The sequence below is a fragment of the Staurois parvus genome, unplaced genomic scaffold (assembly GCF_062004578.1).
Source record: "Staurois parvus isolate SC_StPar_1 unplaced genomic scaffold, SC_StPar_1.0 ptg000241l, whole genome shotgun sequence".
Classification (NCBI taxonomy): domain Eukaryota; kingdom Metazoa; phylum Chordata; class Amphibia; order Anura; family Ranidae; genus Staurois; species Staurois parvus.
In genome coordinates, this window is record NW_028318037.1 from 217,109 (window position 1) to 234,912 (window position 17,804).

General features: G+C 40.2%; 1 protein-coding gene across 1 annotated transcript in view; it reads right to left on the reverse strand.

The window, feature by feature from the left end:
* LOC149459972 (cell surface glycoprotein CD200 receptor 1-B-like) overlaps positions 1-17,550 on the reverse strand; it is a 38,654-nt gene extending 21,104 nt beyond the window's left edge. The window contains exons 1-2 of the mRNA XM_089680319.1: positions 17,499-17,550; positions 14,677-14,982 (exon numbers count right to left, since the gene is read on the reverse strand). Of these exons, the coding sequence (XP_089536445.1) occupies positions 14,677-14,982; positions 17,499-17,550 (358 nt within the window). The remainder of the gene's footprint in view (positions 1-14,676; positions 14,983-17,498) is intronic.
* Positions 17,551-17,804: the final 254 nt, after the last annotated feature.

Genomic DNA, 17,804 nt, shown 5'->3' on the forward strand with positions numbered 1-17,804 from the left:
CTGTGGCCCTAAGTAACGGTTCTGTGGCCCTCAGTAAAAATTCTGTGTCCCTCAAGAAACAATTCTGTGTCTGTCCGTGAGTAACAATTCTGTGGCCCTAAGTAACGGTTCTGTGGCCCTAAGTAACAATTCTGTGTCCCTGATTAACGTTTACGTGGCCCTAAGTAACGGTTCTGTGGCCCTCAGTAACAATTCTGTGTACCTCAGTAACAATTCTGTGTCTGTCCCTGATTAACGTTTACGTGGCCCTAAGTAACGGTTCTGTGGCCCTCAGTAACAATTCTGTGTCCCTGATTAACGTTTCTGTGGCCCTAAATAACGGTTCTGTGGCCCTCAGTAAAAATTCTGTGTCCCTCAAGAAACAATTCTGTGTCTGTCCGTAACAATTCTGTGGCCCTAAGTAACGGTTCTGTGGCCCTCAGTAACAATTCTGTGTCCCTGATTAACGTTTATGTGGCCCTAAGTAACGGTTCTGTGGCCCTCAGTAACAATTCTGTGTCCCTGATTAACGTTTATGTGGCCCTAAGTCACGGTTCTGTGGCCCTCATTAAAAATTCTGTGTCCCTCAAGAAACAATTCTGTGTCTGTCCGTGAGTAACAATTCTGTGGCCCTAAGTAACGGTTCTGTGGCCCTCAGTAACAATTCTGTATCCCTGATTAACGTTTCTGTGGCACTAAGTAACGGTTCTGTGGCCCTCAGTAACAATTCTATGTCCCTGAGTAACAATTCTGTGTCTGTCCGAGTAAAAATTCTGTGGCCCTAAGTAACAGTTCTGTGGCCCTCAGTAACAATTCTGTGTCCCTGAGTAACAATTCTGTGGCCCTAAGTAACGGTTCTGTGGCCCTCAGTAACAATTCTGTGTCCCTGTGTAACAATTCTGTGTCTGTGCGAGTAACAATTCTGTGGCCCTAAGTAACGGTTCTGTGGCCCTCAGTAACAATTCTGTGTCCCTGAGTAACAATTCTGTGTCTGTGCGAGTAACAATTCTGTGGCCCTAAGTAACAGTTCTGTGGCCCCCAGTAACAGTTCTGTGTCCCTGAGTAACAATTCTATGTCTGTGCGAGTAACAATTCTGTGGCCCTAAGTAACAGTTCTGTAGCCCTCAGTAACAATTCTGTGTCCCTGAGTAACAATTCTGTGGCCCTAAGTAACGGTTCTGTGGCCCTCAGTAACAATTCTGTGTCCCTGTGTAACAATTCTGTGTCTGTGCGAGTAACAATTCTGTGGCCCTAAGTAACAGTTCTGTGGCCCTCAGTAACAGTTCTGTGTCCCTGAGTAACAATTCTGTGTCTGTGCGAGTAACAATTCTGTGGCCCTAAGTAACAGTTCTGTGGCCCTCAGTAACAATTCTGTGTCCCTGAGTAACAATTCTGTGGCCCTAAGTAACGGTTCTGTGGCCCTCAGTAACAATTCTGTGTCCCTGTGTAACAATTCTGTGTCTGTGCGAGTAACAATTCTGTGGCCCTAAGTAACGGTTCTGTGGCCCTCAGTAACAATTCTGTGTTCCTGAGTAACAATTCTGTGTCTGTGCGAGTAACAATTCTGTGGCCCTAAGTAACAGTTCTGTGGCCCTCAGTAACAATTCTGTGTCTGTCCCTGAGTAACAATTCTGTGGCCCTAACTAAAGTTTCTGTGGCCCTAAGTAACAGTTCTGTGGCCCTCAGTAACAATTCTGTGTCTGTCCCTGAGTAACAATTCTGTGGCCCTAACTAAAGTTTCTGTGGCCCTAAGTAACAATTCTCTGGCACTCAGTAACAATTCTGTCTGTCCCTGAGTAACAATTCTGTGGCCCTAATAACGTTTCTGTGGCCCTAAGTAACAGTTCTGTGGCCCTCAGTAACAATTCTGTGTCTGTCCCTGAGTAACAATTCTGTGGCCCTAACTAACGTTTCTGTGGCCCTAAGTAACAATTCTCTGGCACTCAGTAACAATTCTGTCTGTCCCTGAGTAAGAATTCTGTGGCCCTAACTAGCGTTTCTTTGTCCCTAAGTAACGATTCTGTAGCCCTCACTAACAATTCTGTGTCCCTGAGTAATGGTTCTCTGTCCCTAAGTAACGTTTCTCTGTCCCCAAGTATCGTTTCTGTGGCCCTAACTCTGTCCCTAATACAGAGCGGTCTGCCTCTGTTCAATGACTGCAGGCAAATGAAGAATTCCAAAATGGCCGCTATTTATAGCTCGACCATTACACAGTGCTGGCTGGCTGGCTGCTGATTGGCTGATGCGATCACATGTCATTGAGGAATGCATTATGGGTCAGCGCGCCTTGTCTGCGCGCCTTCCCAGACATCCCCGCTCCGTCGCCGCACATGTCCGCCGCCATTTTTGGAAAAATTTCGATTCGCGCGTCCGAAGTAGGCTATTTTTCGGATTCGGCGCGAATCGAAATTTTTCCGATATTCGACTTGAATTCCACTTCGGCTACTTCGATTCGCTCATCTCTAGATACATTAGTTTGATGGTCAGTGGGAGGAATGCTCCTCACACATGGGGTCATTGGGAGGAATTCTCCCCTTACAGATAGCTAAAAAGATCATTGGTGTCATATTCTGTTATATTCTGTGTATCTAGGAAATAATCCAGGCCTTTTCTGAAGCAATCCACTGAGCTGGCCAAAACCAACTCTTGAGGGAGTCTATTCCACATTTTTACAGCTCTTACTGTGAAGAAACCTTTCCGTGTTTGGAGATTAAATCTCTTTTCCTCCAGACGTAAAGAGTGCCCCCTTGTCCTCTGTGATGACCTCAGGGGGAATTACTCTACACTGAGTTCACTATATGAACCACTGATGTATTTATACATGGAGATCATATCCCCCCTTATGTATTACACATGGAGATCATATCCCCCCTTATGTATTATACATGGAGACCATATCCCCCCTTATGTATTATACATGGTGATCATATCCCCCCCTTATGTATTATACATGGTGATCATATCCCCCCTATTTATTATACATGGAGATCATATCCCCCTTATGTATTATACATGGTGATCATATCCCCCCTTATGTATTATTCATGGAGATCATATCCCCCTTATGTATTATACATGAATATCATATCCCCCCTTATGTATTATACATGGAGATCATATCCCCCTTATGTATTATACATGGAGATCATATCCCCCCTTATGTATTATACATGGAGATCATATCCCCCCTTATGTATTATACATGGAGATCGTATCCCCCCTTATGTATTATACGTGGAGATCATATCCCCCCTTATGTATTATACATGGAGATCATATCCCCCTTATGTATTATACATGGAGATCATACCCCCCTTATGTATTATACATGGAGATCATATCCCCCCTTATGTATTATACATGGACATCATATCCCCCTTATGTATTATACATGGAGATCATACCCCCCTTATGTATTATACATGGTGATCATATCCCCCCTTATGTATTATACATGGAGATCATATCCCCCTTATGTGTTATACATAGAGATCATATCCCCCCTTATGTATTATACATGGAGATCATATCCCCCCTTATGTATTATACATGGAGATCATATCCCCCCTTATGTATTATACATGGAGATCATATCCCCCTTATGTATTATACATGGAGATCATATCCCCCCTTATGTATTATACATGGAGATCATATCCCCCTTATGTATTATACATGGTGATCATATCCCCCCCTTATGTATTATACATGGAGATCATATCCCCCCTTATGTATTATACATGGAGATCATATCCCCCCCTTAATCTCCTCTTCTCAAGAGAGAATAAATTCAGTTCCTCTAATCTTTCCTCATAGCTGAGCTCCTCCATGCCTCTTATCAGTTTGGTTGCCCTTCTCTGTACTTTCTCCAGTTCCCCAATGTTCTTCTTGTGAATTTTTGCCCAAAACTGAACTGTATATTCCAGATGAGGTCTTACTAATGATTTGTACCGGGGGAATAATATCTCTCTCTCTGGAGTCTATACCTCTTTTTATACAAGAGAGGATTTTGCTCAGTTTAGAACCCGCAGCTTGGTATTGCATTCCATTATTAAGCTTGTGATCTACCAGAACCCCCAGATCCTTCTCCACCATTGATTCCCCCAGTTGTACCCCCCTAGTAGGTATGATGCATGCATATTCTTAGGCCCCAAGTGCAGAACTTTACATTTATCAACATTAAACCTCATTTGCCACATAGTTGCCCAATTAAACAGAGCATTGAGGTTGGCTTGTAAGTTGGAGACATCCTGTAAGGACATTATTCCACGGCACAGTTTGGTGTCATCTGCAAAGACTGAAATGGGATTTATAATCCCAGACCCTATATCGTTTATAAATATATTAAAAAGTAAGGGTTCCAACACTGAACCCTGGGGTACACCACTGACAACACTGAACCTTGGGGTACACCACTGACAACACTGAACCTTGGGGTACACCACTGATGATCCTAGACCATTCAGAGTATGAATCATTAACCACTACTCTTTGAATACCATCTTTTAGTCAGTTTTCTATCCATTTACATACAAATTTTTCCAAGCCTGTAGACTTTACCTTACACATTAGCCGTGTGTGGGGAACTGTGCAAAACACTTTAGCAAAATCCAAGTGTACCCCTCTGTCCAAGTATACCACGTCCACCGCCACCCCTTTGTCCAAGTATACCACGTCCACCACCACCCCTCTGTCCAAGTATACCACGTCCACCACCACCCCTCTGTCCAAGTATACCACGTCCACCGCCACCCCTCTGTCCAAGTATACCACGTTCACCACCACCCCTCTGTCCAAGTATACCACGTCCACCACCACCCCTCTGTCCAAGTATACCACGTTCACCACCACCCCTCTGTCCAAGTATACCACGTTCACCACCACCCCTCTGTCCAAGTATACCACGTTCACCACCACCCCTATGTCCAAGGTTTTGCTCACCTCCTCATAAAAATAAATCAGATTTGTTTGACAACTTCTGTCTTTCATGAATCCATGCTGTCTGTTGCTTAAAATATTTTTTTCCAGCAAGAACTCATCTATGTGGTCTTTTATTAAACTCTCCAGTATCTTCCCAACTATAGAAGTTAAACTAACAGGTCTATAATTACTTGGTAAAGATTTTGACCCCTTTTTAAATATTGGCACCACATTGGACTTACGCCAATCCAGTGGTATTATGCCAGTTATTAAAGAGTCCCTAAAAATGAGAAACAATGGCTTTGAAATGACAGAGCTGAATTCTTTAAGGACCCGTGGGTGTATGCCATCCGGTCCAGGTGCTTTATTCACCTTTATTCTGTCTAAATATTTTTGGATCATATCAGTTGTGAGCCAATGTGGATCATCTGGAGCTGTGTCAATACCATGCCCATTATAGACAAGAGCTCCCCCATGCTCCTTTGTATACACAGAGCTGAAGAAGGTATTACATAAATTTGCCTTCTTTGTCCCCAGTCACCCACTCTAGATTATTTTGTAAAGGGCCTACATGCTCGGACCAAAACTTTTTACTATTAACCTCCCTGGCGGTATGATTATGTCAGGAATTTTGTACCAAAAGCGGTACCATTTTTTTGCATGGAAATTTGGTGTTATGTATTGTAGGCCTGCAATTCTTAGTAATTACTTACTTAATAAATAGTCATAAAAAATAATAATATAATAATAATAAATTTAGTTCAATAATATAATCAAACCAAAAACACTGAAATTTGAAATATAGCGCCAAGTTCGCACATCACTGAGCAAAGTCGCAAAATCATTTTCAGTGTCTGATGAGGAATTTCCCCCACGAATCATTATCACTCAATTCTGCAAGTTGTTCTGATTTACTATCGCTGTTCTCTAGCCGGTCTAAACCCGATTTTGACCTAAAGGGACGCTTTTTGGACGCCATGGACGTTTCTAAGTTTCCAGGCAGAAAGAACAGTCAAAATGTAGGCAGGGCGCCGGACAAAGCACTCGGGACAAATGTATGTGAAATGGTTTAATACAGGAATGTTTTGCTATGAAATAATCGTTTTAAAAAAAATTTCATTTTTTTTAAATTTTCAAATTTGCCGCCGGTTCCGGCGCCTGTACGTCCTGAAGTCACAGGGACTGGAACACGGAAGCCAGATGCTGGCATCGGCCAGAGGACATGGACGGGGATGCTGCAGGGGATGCATTGCGGGAGCGAAGGACAAGGTAAGCGCTGTAGGGAATCCCTGTGCAACGCCACATGGTAAGCCTGAGTGTAGCTCGGGGTTACCGCTTTTGGTACTGAAACTTTACCCCGAGCTACACTCGGGAATGCCGCCAGGGAGGTTAATATATTTGAAGAATTTTTTGTGGATGATCCTGCTATCTTTTACAATCTTTCGTTCATTTTCAATTTTTGCGGCCTTTATTTCCTTTTTGCATATTCTGTTGTATTCTTTGTAATGTTTAAACAATGATAGTGTTCCTTCATTTTTATATTTAATAAAAGTTCTTTTCTTATTATCTATAGATTTTTTAACTTTGGCCGTAAGCCACATAGGTTTGATTTTTAGCCTTTTAAACTTGTTGCCCATGGGAATATATTTTGTAGTGTGTTCACATACAGTCTTTACTGCATGAAGAACTCCCATTTCTGTGTTGTGTTTATCGATTCCAATATTCCCTCCCAATCTAAGTCTTGGAGAGCAGCTCTCAGCCTAGAAAAATTAGCTCTCTTGAAATTGAGCGGTTTTATTTTTCCTGTATGTGCTCTCTGTTTACAGCTAACAATAAATTAAATCATGTTATGATCACTGCTACCCAAATGTTCTTTTATATGGATATTCATAATAATGGTTTGATATTACCAGGTCCAGCAGCGCATCATTCCTAGTAGGGGCTTCTATGAACTATACCATAAAATTGTCCTGTAGTAGGTTTAAAAATTTTTGCCCTTTAACTGTTCCTGCAGTACCATTACTCCAGTCAATTTCTGGGTAGTTAAAATCCCCCATTATTATCACTGTCCCAGCCCTTGCAGCCCTTTCGTGGTTTTTCAAAGTTACGGCACTGCGTTACTTTAACTGAAAATTGCGCCGCCATGCAACGCTGCACTCAAATTAAATTTAAGTCCTTGTTCTCCCACAAATAGAGCTTTCTTTCAGTGGTATTTTATCACCTGTGCGGTTTTTATTTTTTGCGCTATAAAAAAAGGCGACAATTTTGAGAAAAAAACTGTATTATTGACTTTTTGCTATTAAACATGTCCAGTAAAAAAAAATTTAAAAATCAAATTTCGTCATAAATTTAGGCCAACGTATATTCTGCTCCATGTCTTTGCTACAAAAAAATCCCAAAATGTGTAAATTAATTGGTTTACATGAAATTTATAGCATCTACAAATGCAAGTAGGTCACATGACAGTTGTATACAATGGATGGCTTCATTCATGCCATCCATTGTATACTACTGCCTAGCTGTGAATGGTCACAGCTAATCACATGCACATGTCATGTGATTAGCTGTGGCCAAATCACAGCTAAGCACAAAAAAAAAAAAAAAACCCTGAATGAATCGATTTCATTCAGGTAAATGCTTGCCTATAGCAAAGTAATTCTTTGCTATAAGCAAATTGTGTAAAAAAAAAAAAATACTGATCACTTCCCCAAAGTAGTACAATGTTAGTATGGTAACATTGTACTACTTTGAACATAGTGAAATATGAAAAAGAAATCTTAAAAAAAAGAAAAAACATTTAATAAAAAATGTAAAATAAAAAAAAAAAAAAATATATATATTTTTTTTTTTCATACTGTCACCAGTCAGTGTCCCTGTTCACCGCCATGCCAGTTATATGATGACGCTGTACTGCACTGGTGACAGTGTGTAAAATAAAATAGTGAAAATAATTTTTTTTATTTTTTCATTTTCCGAAAAATTCGGACAAAAAAAATACGACTTCAAAAAACTCGCCATTCCTCTTATGAAGTACGTCGGACTGTCTACTCTGCAAAAAGGGGTCATTTGGGGGATATCTGTACTTTTCTGACATTTGGGGGATATCTGTACTGTTCTGACATTTGGGGGATATCTGTACTGTCCTGACATTCTTGGACCTCAAGAAATTAGATTGGCTGTCAGTACTTCAGGATTGATCAATATTCAGATCTATCCCATAGTTTGTGAACTCTATAACTTTCCTACAAACTAAATAATACATCCTAATTTGGGTTATTTTCACCAAAGACATGTAGCAGAATACATCTTGGCCTAAATTTATGAAGAACAATTATTTATTTGCAAACTTTTATAACAGAAACAAAGAAAAACGTGTTTTTTTTTCAAAATTTTCTGTCTTTTTTGTTAATTTAGCAAAAAATAAAAACCCCAGCAATGATTAAATACCACAAAAAGAAAGCTCTAGTTGTGTGAAGAAAATGATAAAATTTTAGTTTGGGTACAATGTTGTATGACCGCGCAATTGTCGTTCAAAGTGTGAGAGCGCTGAAACCTGGAAACTGGCCTGGGAGGAAGGTGTAAAATTGCCCGGCATTGAAATGGTTAAGGAGGAACGGGCTCCTCCAGGCACACCTGCCCTTAACCTACCAATTTATACATGTGCTCCTACTATGGAGGCTTTGGAAATTTTAGTTAGGTCCACAGTATACAAAGGACCCTTGACGCGGGACTGTGGCTTACGCATGTATTTGCAAATGTGTGCAAAGAAAACCTCTGTTATTAACGCAAACTGTTAGAGCCAAGTTGGTTGTTTCGCAGGCTGGCTGGTAGGTGTTGCTGGGAAATCTTTTGTTAGTTAACTAACTTCTGCTTTGTGCTTACTAACCAACTTTTATTTACATAAACAGAATGTTCTCTGGGGACCAGAATATTGTTATCTATATAAGTGTCCTCGGCAGGGGCGGACTGACCATTTGGAAACTCGGGCAGTGCCCGAGGGCCCGGGACATTAGGGGGCCCCATGAGATGCCCCTGGTACCTTTTACATAGGCTTTTTTGAGTTTGGGCAAGGACACAGGGGCCCCATGATCCCCTATTGCCCAGGGGCCCCATGAGTTGTCAGTCCGCCCCTGGTCCTCCGCCATTAAGGTTTGTAGAACTTATGATCTTGTTTGCTATATTTCTACTACGCACCATATGGTGAGTTATTGTAACATCTACAGTATAATGTATTCTGATTGGTGCTTTATGGATACCGCCCAAAGTATTCGGTGTTATCTCAGTATTTAAACTCAAACAATAATAAAATACTTTTGATTTCTGCGTTTCACTCCTCAGTGTTTGAATTGTATTATTCCCAAAGTACTTTGTATCTGGAATGATTGGATGGAGGCTGCTGGCACAAAATTGAGTTATAACAGAGTGCATTGCTTTGTTCTTTATAATCAACACACATGTGGATGAGCCCTAACACTACCCTCTTCCCAGACTCACAGTGCTGCTGTCCAAGGGTGTCTCCGTTGCTCCTCCATCCTGAGTGGAGACACCCTAAGGGCTCATACACATGAGCCCTTAGACTAGCAGATTTAGATGGACTTGACTAACAAATTAAAGGGTAGGTTCACCTTTAGAAAGATGTTACATGTTCCACCCATTTTTAGGGTGGAACACAGGAACACATGGCATGTTCCCAATGCAACAGCCACTGCCTGCTGCCCCCTTCCCCCCATGACAGCAGTACAGCCACTTTTTAAAAACAGCACGGGCATGCAGGGCTCCACTCACACGGCTGCATCATTCATTCACAGTGTTCTGTGAATAAATGAACTACAAGTCGCAACAGCCTTCGCAGCTGTCAGCTTGTAGTCATCATTGAACTGCCACGGCACTGTGGAGAGCTATGGTAATTAATTGATTCTTCCTGTCAGTATACTTGCTTGCCCGTACACCCTGTACATCCCATACATCCCGTACATCCCATACATTCTGTACATCGCGTTCATTCCGTACATCCCATACATTCCGTACATCCCATACATTCCGTACATCCCGTACATTCCGTACATCCCGTACATTCCGTACATCCCATACATTCTGTACATCCCATACATTCCGTACATCCCGTACATCCTGTACATCCCATACATTCCGTACATCCTGTACATCCCATACATCCTGTACATCCTGTACATCCCATACATTCCGTACTTCCCGTACATTCCGTACATCCCATACATTCCCATTTCTATGTTGTGTTTATCGATTCCAATATTCCCTCCCAATCTAAGTCTTGGAGAGCAGCTCTCAGCCTAGAAAAATTAGCTCTCTTGAAATTGAGCGGTTTTATTTTTCCTGTATGCGCTCACTGTTTACAGATAACAATAAATTAAATCATGTTATGAGCACTGCTACCCAGATGTTCTTTTAAACGGATATTCATAATAATGGTTTGATATTACCAGGTCCAGCAGAGCATGATTCCTAGTAGGGGCTTCTATGAACTCTTCCATAAAATTGTCCTGTAGCAGGTTTAAAAATGTTTGCCCTTTAACTGTTCCTGCAGTACCATTACTCCAGTCAATTTCTGGGTAGTTAAAATCCTCCATTATTATCACTGTCCCAGCCCTTGCAGCCCTTTAGCGGTTTTTCAAAGTTACGGCACTGCGTTACTTTAACTGACAATTGCGCGGTCATGCAACGCTGCACTCAAATTTAAATTTAAGTCCTTGTTCTCCCACAAATAGAGCTTTCTTTCAGTGGTATTTTATCACCTGTGCAGTTTTTATTTTTTGCTCTATAAAAAAAGGCAACAATTTTGAGAAAAAAACTATATTATTGACTTTTTGCTATTAAACATGTCCAGTAAAACAAAAATTAAAAAATCAAATTTCGTCATAAATTTAGGCCAACATATATTCTGCTCAATGTCTTTGTTAAAAAAAATCCCAAAATGTGTAAATTAATTGGTTTCATGAAATTTATAGCATCTACAAATGGCGGTATATATACTTGGATTTCTATTTTTACTAGTGATGGTGACTTTTAATGGCACTGCGGCGGACATTCTGAGACTGGGGGGAACTGACTTCTCCAGTGACACAATAAAAAGCACTGACACTGTACTAATGGCACTGGGCAGGAAGGGGTTAACATGTGGGGCGATCAAAGGGTTAACTGTGTGCTGTTTTCCGTACATCACATACATTCCGTACATCCCGTACATTCCGTACATTCCATACACCCTGTATATCCCATGCATCTCGTACATCCCATACATCCCGTACATCCCATACATTTCGTATGGGCAAGCAGATATACTTACAGGTCTGAAGGCATAGCTCCCAACTGTCCTTGATTTCAAGGAACTGTCCCTGATTTGGAACAAAGCCCTCTGTCCTCTTCATTTGTCCGTCATTTTGGCCTCATCTATATAGTTGTATATAAAATGCACTATTTATCTTTCAAAAAGTGTTTCCCAGTGCTAAACCTTTCATCTAGTTTCTAATTTGATGCATTTGTAAAATTCAAAAGCCAATATTAAGGAATAGTAGTGCTAAAAACAAGCACTTGTGGGTTTAACCAATCATTATATTTTTGTATAATTCTCCTTTAGGGGGGCATGACGGGGGGTATGTCCTATGCCTACATATGTCTGCTAATAGATGTCCCTTGTTTCCATCTCAAAAAGTTGGGAGTTATGCGAAGGAGACCTGCATGGTTCCAGCAATCTGCTGATCGCTAATGCAATTCTTTACAGGCTCCTGCAACCAAAAATAATAAATACATTTTTTTTACCTGCAAACAAATGTACATTTATTATTTTTTGTCAAAAGATGAACTTATCTTATGTGACGTTTCACATATATGCAGATTGGATGTGGTTTCTGCATGCATCTGATCCGCTTGACATGTGAAATAACATTGCTTCCTATGGTGCTTGTTCACATACTGTATGTCTGGTCACTGGCGGTGTGGATTCGGTGCAGATTGAAAAAGAGTCCTGTACGATTTGTGAGCAGTGCAGTCCTGTTCAGGGGCGGATTACAGGCTATTGACTTCTATGGGAACCGTTTCTAAATCTTATATGTGTGAACAGGATAACATCCTGAGCTAATCCTGTCCTGAACCTGATGTAAACCTGACATGAGCAGGTGAACAATTCTGTATCAAGTAGCTGAACAACTACTGTGTCAATTAGTGGCGGTTCACATATATGCAGATTGGATGCGGTTTAAACCCCATCCAATCCACATGACATGTGAAAAAACATTGCTTCCTATGGTGCCTGTTCACATATGTCCGGTGCACTGCATGTGCGAATTCAGTGCAGATTGAAAAAGAGTCCTGTCTGATTTCTGAGCAGTGCGGTCCGGTTCAGGTGCAGATTACAGGCTATTGACTTCTATGGGAAGTGTTTCTAAACTGCATATCTGTGAACAGATAAAATCCTAAACTAATCCTGTCCTGAACCTGATGTAAACCTGACATGAGCAGGTGAACAATCCTGTAACAATTAGCTGTGAAACCTGAGCTTCAATCCGCACCGCACATGTGAATCAGCTCTGAGGGTCAGTTCACACTATAGAAATGCATTCCGGATGTGTTTCTGCACATGCGTTTTTGAAGCATCTTTGGTACATTCCGGTGCTTTTTCGATGCATTTTTGACGCGTTCCAGTGCATTTTTGATGCATTCCGGTTCATTTTTCCCGCTTCTTTTTCTTCCATTTAAATAGGGACATGTGTGTTTTTGGTGACTTCCGGTGCGTTTTTGATGTGTTCCACTACAGTTCTGTGTAAAAAAAATGCAGCCTGTTGTACTTTTTTTTCTGCAACCGGAACGCTCAAGCACTGATGTGAACTATGACACTGACAATCATATCACCTACTTTCTGTGAGTTTTGGATGCAGAAAAAAAGCAACTGAAACACATGTAGTGTGAACTGGCCCTGAAAGCTGAACTCCAGCAAGCACTTTATAAGCTGTTACAGGAATAGGCTTTTTGTTTTTGCCTTTTGGGATAAAAGTTTTCCAAAACAAAAGCTGATCATTATCAATACCCTGAAAATGGTTTGTCTCAAACCTCTGAGGCTAGGTTCACATCTCTGCGGGCCGCGTTTTGCACAGGCATGAGAGCCCATTCATTTGAATGGACTCTCGTGCCCCGTGACACGTAGGGAAGAAGTCCCTGCACTTCTGAAAACGCAGCCCACATGGGAACCTCGGTCCTATTATGGCTGTGATTTCCAGTGTGGGCGGCATACCATTAGAATTAATGGCACCGGCCCGCGGGCCACATTCCTCTGTGCGGGTGCACGGATTTTTGTGTGGATCTGCAGTGGCACCACCCGCACAGATGTGAACCGGGGGTAACTCCAACGACATGCTGGTAGGTGAATTGGCTCCTGTCTAAATTGTCCCTAGTATGTGTATGTATGAATGTGAGTTAGGGACCTTAGATTGTACACCCCTTGAGGGTTAGGGACTGATGTGAATGTACAATATATATGTAAAGTGCTGTGTAAATTGACAGCGCTATATAAGTACCTGAAATAAATAATAAAATAAATAACTGCCTTTTTTGCTGGACAGCTTGGTCTGGTAAATGGAGTTGAGAAATAACAGACTTACTGACAGGATCACCAGGTGAAAACAGAGAGGAGGAAAAGCCCTAATGCAGGCCATAGACGGGTCAATAATCGGCCAATTTTTTGCCTGAAAAAATAAAGAGCCGATTTTTGCACCGTTAGTGGGTTAATTGGTCGGCCATTTTTCGGGGTTTAGGCACATTTTTTTTATCGGTAAGGTTGGAATTTTGAAGATGGGTAACTCGGCCAATTGTTTTACTGATAAAAAATCTGCGCATGAGCCGTGACCTGCAAGAAGAAGAAAAAGAAAAAGAAGAAGAAAAAGAAGAATAAGAAAAGAAGAATAAGAAAAGAAGAAGAAGAAAAAGAAGAAGAAAAAGAAGAAGAAGAAAAAAAGAAGAAAAATAATAATAATAAGAATTCCAGTCCGCTATTATATTTGACATGAAAAAGTCTTGCGGTTTGAACAATGTATCTATTTGTATCCGAATAAAAACATCTGTATCCGATATGGATACAAATAGATACAAATGTTGCAACTGCAATACTTTTTCATGTCAAATATAATAGCGGAGCTCTCTGCAGGGACAGAAGTAATTAAATGCCGGGTGATTTTTTTTACCGTTGGTGGTAACGTTGGCCGATCGAACGACCGATTTTTCGTTTTTTTTTAAATTAAAAAACGTCTGGTTTTCGACCCGTCTGTGGCCTGCATAAGGCTCCATTCGCACTTATGCAACTTGTCATGCAATTTTGGGGTCCAAAGTCACATGACATGTCGCCCTCCATGTTTCCCAATGGGTACCATTCATCTATGCAACCTCAAGTCGCAGTGACTTCAAAGTAGTTCCTGCACTACTTTGGTCCGACTTTCATGTGACTTGAGGGCCATAGACTTCAATGTAAACCTTCCAAAGGTCACACCTGAATGTGGTACATGCGACTCGTGTGCGACTTTGTACAGCACAAACAATTATCCTTGGTCAAAGCCAAAGTCCCACTCATCCAAAGTCGTGTGAAAGCCGCACTGTAAAGTCGCAGTGAAAATCGCACAATTTTGAAGTTGCACAAGTGTTAATGGAGTCTAAAAAAGAAAACGAATTCAATGAGTGTGGTATGCGTTTTGAAGACAAAACATTTTGATATATCGGTTTGAATTTCTTGTGATGGCGAAATCAGATCCTACTCACCTAATACTTGTAAAATAGTTGTAGAGATGAAGGTCCCTCTAGGAGTTGACAGTTCACAGGTATAATTTCCTCCATCAGATATCTGGCTGTCCTGGATGGTCAGTGTTATATTGGTTAGTGTCATTCTTGTACTGCAGTTGTTGTATATCTGTGATCCTCCTTTGGTGTGTGGGACATATGAGAATAAACACCGAGAATTACTGATGTGATGGATCTTCCATATAATTGCCGTTATTTGGTCTCCAGAATCCCCTCCACATTGTAGAACTGTAGAATTGCCTCTTCTCCCCACCACAGCAGGAATATCTAAAATCAGGAGATCAGATTTTTTTAGCGAACGGTTTATTGACCTCCAAAGTCATGTATTATTATTATTATTATTACTATACAGGATTTATATATTATTATTATTATTATAATAAAGGATTTTTATATTATTATTATACAGGATTTATATATTATTATTATTATTATACAGGATTTATATATTATTATTATTATACAGGATTTATATATTATTATTATTATACAGGATTTATATATTATTATTATTATACAGGATTTATATAGCGCCAACAGTTTGCTCAGCACTTTACATTACAATGGGAGACAATACAGCAACAATACAGTTCAATACAAGAGGGATAGGAGGGCCCTGATCCTGGGAGCTTACAATCTAGGAGCAGGGACGGACTGACAACTCATGGGGCCCCCGGGCAATAGGGGATCATGGGGCCCCTGTGTCCTTGCCCACACTCAAAAAAGACTATAAAAAAGGTACCGGGGGCATTTCATGGGGCCCCCTACTGACCCAGGGCCCTCGGGCAGTGCCCGAGTGCTCTAATGGTCAGTCCGCCCCTGTCTAGGAGTATCATGTATTGTCACTAGAATCTCTGATATTAGTCGTGTGTCGTGTATTATCACCAGGATCATTGATATTAGTCGTGTATCATGTATTATCACCTGGATCATTGATATTTAGTCTTGTGTCGTGTATTATCACCAGGATCTCTGATATTAGTCTTGTATCGTGTATTATCACCAGGATCTCTGATATTTAGTCTTGTGTCGTGTATTATCACCAGGATCACTGATATTTAGTCGTGTGTCGTGTATTATCACCAGGATCACTGATATTTAGTCTTGTGTCGTGTATTATCACCAGGATCATTGATATTTAGTCGTGTATCATGTATTATCACCTGGATCACTGATATTTAGTCGTGTGTCATGTATTATCACCAGGATCATTGATATTTAGTCGTGTATCATGTATTATCACCTGGATCACTGATATTTAGTCGTGTGTCGTGTATTATCACCTGGATCACTGATATTTAGTCATGTATCGTGTATTATCACCAGGATCATTGACATTTAGTCGTGTGTCGTGTATTATCACCTGGATCATTGACATTTAGTCGTGTGTCATGTATTATCACCAGAATCACTGATATTTAGTCATGTGTCTTGTACTATCACCAGGATCACTGATATTTAGTCATGTGTCGTGCATTATCACCAGAATCACTGACATTTAGTCGTGTGTCATGTATTATCACCAGGATCATTGATATTTAGTCATGTATCATGGAAAAACCTCTATTTTTCTTCCGTAAAAAAAAAAAAACGGAAAGGACGAAAAACAGATGCGAACGGATGTAAACGGACAAAAAATGGATGTAAACTGATAAAAAACTGTCGTAAACTGATGAAAAATGGATGGAAACTGATGTGAACTAATCCATTTTTTCTTGGAAAAAAAATTTTTTTTGCCGTAAAAAGAAAACAAAAAAGGAATGGACGAAAAACAGATGCGAATGGATGTAAACGGACGAAAAATTGATGTAAACTGGTGAAAAACTGATGTAAACTGATCAAAAATGGATGGAAACTGATGTGAACTGCTAAAAAAAACTGATGTGAACTGATCCGTTTTTTCTTGGAAAAAAAAACTTTTTTTTTCCGTAAAAAAACCCCAAAAACGGAATGGAAGAAAAACAGATGCGAACGGATGTAAACAGTTGAAAAATTGATGTAAACTGGTGAAAAACTGACGTAAATTGATGAAAAATGGATGGAAACTGATGTGAACTGATAAAAAAAACTGACGTGAACTGATCCGTTTTTTCTTGGAAAAAAAACCATTTTTCTTCCGTAAAAAAAACAAAAATGGAATGGACGAAAAACAGATGCGAACGGATGTAAACGGATGAAAAATTGATGTAAAATGGTGAAAAACTGACGTAAACTAATGAAAAACGGATGGAAACTGATGGAAAATTGATGCGAACTGATAAAAAAATTATATGAACTGATCCGTTTTTTCTTGGAAAAAAAAACATTTTTCTTCCATAAAAAAAAAACCAAATGGAATGGATGAAAAACAGATGTACACGGATGTAAAAATGGATGTAAACTGGTGAAAAACTGACTTAAACTGATGGAAAATGGATGGAAACTGATGTGAACTGATCAAAAAAACTGATGTGAACTGATCCATTTTTTCTAGGAAAAAAATCCTATTTTTCTTCTGTAAAAAACCCCAAAACAGAATGGACGAAAAACAGATGCAAATGGATGTAAACAGATGAAAAATGGATGTAAACTGATGAAAAACTGACTTAAACTGATGAAAAACAGATGGAAACTGATGGAAAACTGATGTGAACTGATCCCTTTTTTTTTTACAAAAAAATGACTGAACTGATGAAAAAAACGGAACGCCCTTGTGAAAAGTCCCTAAATACAAACTCCATTTTAATAGCGGTAACCTCCCTGCCTTCACCCTCCTCTCCTCAGCCCCAATATAAAGCTCTCACCTGTGGATGATACATCCCGGTATAGAAGCAGCAGGAGAGCCAGAAGATACATGATGTCTGCAGAGGAGACTCTGAGGTCTGTAAGGTCATGCCACCGTTACAGCTATTAACAGAGTCGCACATCCTGTGTACATAATGCCGTTCCTGGAACTTTTATATTGTGGTCAATCAGTGGTCACAAACAAAACCATCATTGAAACTCAGAGCTTAATTTTATTTTTTTGCTACACTATAAGGTGTATTTATATAAAACAAAAAAAATTGCAGAGCTATTTGTCCTTCAACACCCCATGTACATTCGTTATG